Source organism: Athene cunicularia, assembly GCF_003259725.1.
Source record: "Athene cunicularia isolate RWA chromosome 19 unlocalized genomic scaffold, athCun1 chr19_part1, whole genome shotgun sequence".
Classification (NCBI taxonomy): Eukaryota; Metazoa; Chordata; class Aves; order Strigiformes; family Strigidae; genus Athene; species Athene cunicularia.
The window spans coordinates 7,369,951-7,373,421 of record NW_020799124.1 but is presented as its reverse complement, the minus strand read 5'-3'; the positions used below and the strand labels follow the sequence as shown (position 1 = coordinate 7,373,421).

The window sequence follows — 3,471 nt, the reverse complement described above, 5'->3', positions numbered from 1 at the left end:
GGGGGGGGGGGGGGGGGCTCCAGTCAGAAGCAGAGGAGCCAGCAAGACCCAGGCGCTGGCCAAGAGAGCGGAAAGGTTGTGGCTGCCGTCCCGCAGGCAGCCGGCGCGCAGCAGCCCGCTCCCAGCACAGTTACTCATTAACACTGATCCTGGCAGCGTCCATCAGCCACCGTGAGTGTCCCGGAGAAGGGGGGGAGCCCAGAGGTGGGGCTTTGGGGACCCCCAACACTGAGCGATTTTCCCATCCCAAAACAAGAGAGGTTGAGAGACCCAGCTGCTCGGTGGGGGATTAAAAGGTTTTGGGGTGCTCCCTGCCAGGGAGGGTTTCTCTGGGCTGTGCCTCCCAGGCAGGGTGCTGGCACCCCCCCACCAGGCACTCCAAGCCTTCTGGGCCACGCGTGGTGTGGCAGCGCAGGCAGGTTGCTCGGAGCAGCTTTCTGCCTGCCCCCTCCTCTCTCCAACCAGCCTCCTGAGAGGGTTTTAATGAGAGCAGTGGATGAAGCACCATTAACCAGAGCCTGTTGCTGACATTTCCTGCCTTATGCAAACCATGAAGCGGGCAGGGAGCATGCAGGCAGAAAGGGAACATCTGCCTGCCTGAGCCGTGCCCAGCAACGAGGGCAGACTTCAGATGGGAGCTGCCTTGATGCCAGCAGCAGGAAAACCTTGTCCCCAGCACGGGGACGTTTGAAGCACACGGGCTGCTCCATGTCCCCTGGGACGCAGGGTGCCATGAAGCTGCCCATGCAGTACTCGGGTGCTGCGTGCTCCAGGGATTAAAATGCAGGGCAGCCAAAATCCATCCTCCATGGGCTGCAGGAGGTGCCCAAGCCGCCGGGGAGCCCGCAATCTGAATCAGCAGTGGATAAATCCCCGCTCCAAAGGCAGACAGGAAACCCAGCACCGCACTGGGTGACATCGTCTGCATGGCATCGCCGTCCCTGGATGCTAACCAGTGCCCAGGACATGTCAGGGGAAGAGGTTTATAAAACTTTCAGGCTCTCTGTGGACACTGGGCATTGTGCCGATGCCTCACAGAGCACGGCTTGCTTCAGCCACCCACTCTGGCCCCTCCACGTTGGCACGGGTGGCCACAGGAGGCAAGACTGGGGGTCTCGTGCAGCAGAAGGAGCTAGGAAAGGGGAAGATTGGGCTTTAAAAAGAGGAAATGAATACTGAAGCTTTAAAGATTGATAGCACAGTATAAATAAGGGGGGGAAGGAAATAAACATGCGTGCTTCCCGCAGCCATCCATCCCAGCAGGCAGCACTGGGGGCTGAGGCGCTGAGTTTTGTGATTAAAAATTCACTTGTGTAGACAGCGGCACTGCTTTGCCCAGCCCTTGGTATGGCAGGCAATAAAATAAAAATAAAGCAGATAATTTTTCTTGCTTTCCAGCAATGAAGATGCAGAGGAGGATTTTCCAGCACCCAGCTGGGAGGGAGCTCATACGATCACTGCGTCCTGAGGGGGGACAGGGGCAGAGCCCACCTGGAGCTGAGCTGGAGCTGCTGCAGCGTGTCCTGCCTGCCTGTTTTGGCCCCAGCTTTGGGCAATGACGTGCCGGAGGGTGAAAACAGGAGCGGGTTTCCTGTCTCTTTATGGGCAGTTTTGTGGTTTCATGGCTGCACAGTGCCCAGCCCCGTGCTGGGCGGGCGCTGGCTTGGAAAGCAAAACCAAACAGCAGCTCCTCTGAACTGGGAGGAGGTGGGAGACCTGTGGGCACAGCGACCCGGAGGCTGACATGGGGGCTAAACCCCACTGAAATCACACTGCTGCTGCCCAGGGAGAGGAGGGGGCTGCCAGTGGCACAGCTCCTGGGAACAGGGGAGCACGAGGGGGGTCACAAGCCACAGCAACACTGGCCAAATCCTGCTCTTGCAACTCCCTGTGCTGAATCCTACAAGAGGGGGGGGGGCCCACAGGGATTTGAGGGTGCCCCATCACCCACGGGTGCCTGCAAGGAGGGTCTGACCTGCAAACATGCCCGGCATTGCTGTTGACACCCCGCAGAAGGATTTTTTTCCCTGGGGAAACTGTGGTGATTCCAAAGGCTGTGCCAGTGCAGAGCAGAGGAACCGGATCTCACAAGCCCCCGTCCACAGGGGAGGGGGACGGCAGCCAGGCATGGCCAAGGTCAGGCAGCAGCAGGTGAGCGTGACGGGTCCTGCGCTCGGGTTTCCCTCCCTGCCCAAAGCCGTGTCCCAAAGCCTGCGGTCTGGAAAGCTCCGCTCAAGGCGTTATCACACAGCAGCTTTCTGCAACACGGTCTCCTGAAAACCAGAGCCTTCTCGCGCTGGTTTGAGCTCCCAGCAGGGAGTTATGCCAAGGGATTTAAAAATCAGGCCCTGACACATGGGATTTAAAAAAAGAAAAAGAAAAAAAAAAGTCATGTTTCTTTCCTTGTTTATCCTCTTTTTCCATGACGGCTGCAGGGATTTTTGCTGGTTTTCCAGCAGCCCTGACCCTGCCTGGCTGCTGAGTGCTCCTCTACAGCCTCCTGCTTGCTGCCTTGGCGGCTGGGGGCCACCCCGATGCCATCCCCCCATCTCACCCCAACGCCGTGCCCACATCCCACCCCATAAGGATCAGAGCGATGAGGATAATGCCGGGACACGTGGGCAGCCCTTGGGGAGCTGCCAAGGAGGGGAAGCCCAACCCAAGGGGCTGCCAGCAGAGCCCCCTGGACCGCAGCCAGGTGGGTTTGAGCCAGGGCGGGGAACAGAGCGGTGACGGGGGCCAGAGCACCAGGGTTCCTCCCTGCTCTTTTTGGGGGACAGCTGTACCGGGGGTCCTGCTTCATGGCCCGGGGTCCCTGCAAAAGACCCAGCTGCAGGAGATGTAGGGCATGGTGGGGGCTGCCCTGACCCATGGTAGCACAGGGGGAGCCCTCCAAAGTGCCTGGGGTACCCTAAAGCACTGCTGGGGGCACCACACAGCACTGGGTGCTTCTGGGAGGGAACCTCAAAGCCATCCTAGAGGGCATCTCCAAATTCGGGGGGACATGACAGCACTCCTGAGGGAGCACTGAGAACTGCTGGGGGCACCCAAGCTAATGTGGGAAGAACCCCCAAAGCAAGGGGGATCCCAAAGCCACCCTGGGGAGAACCCCCGAAGTACACACACTGTGGGAGGGGACACCCTAAAGCCATGCTGGGGGGACACCCAATGCAAAGGGACCCCAGAGTCATCCTGGAGGGAACCCCCAAAACACGGGCACTGCTGGGAGGACCCCACTGCCCCCAGAGCAAGGGAGACACCCCAAAGCCACCCTGGGGAGTATCCCCGAAGCACAGGGAACTGTCGTGTGGGGCACCCCACGGCGCTCCTGGGGCAGGGGGGGCTCTCTCCCGGGGTGCTGCCCCTCAAACCCCTCCCGGCTCCCCGGGGGCACTCACATGTCCTTGGCAGGCAGGTTCCTGCCCTCCACGATGCGGATGGAGAGCGCGCTCCGCCGCGCCATGGCGAGCG

At 60.3% G+C, this 3,471-nt stretch overlaps 1 protein-coding gene across 1 annotated transcript in view; it reads right to left on the bottom strand.

Moving 5' to 3' along the window:
* LOC113487341 (ras GTPase-activating protein 4-like) overlaps positions 1 to 3,465 on the bottom strand; it is a gene marked incomplete at its 3' end in the record, with an annotated part of 9,599 nt that extends 6,134 nt beyond the window's left edge. The window contains exon 1 of the mRNA XM_026861860.1: positions 3,399 to 3,465. Coding sequence (XP_026717661.1) covers positions 3,399 to 3,463 — 65 coding nt within the window. The remainder of the gene's footprint in view (positions 1 to 3,398) is intronic.
* Between the last annotated feature and the right edge of the window lie 6 nt (positions 3,466 to 3,471).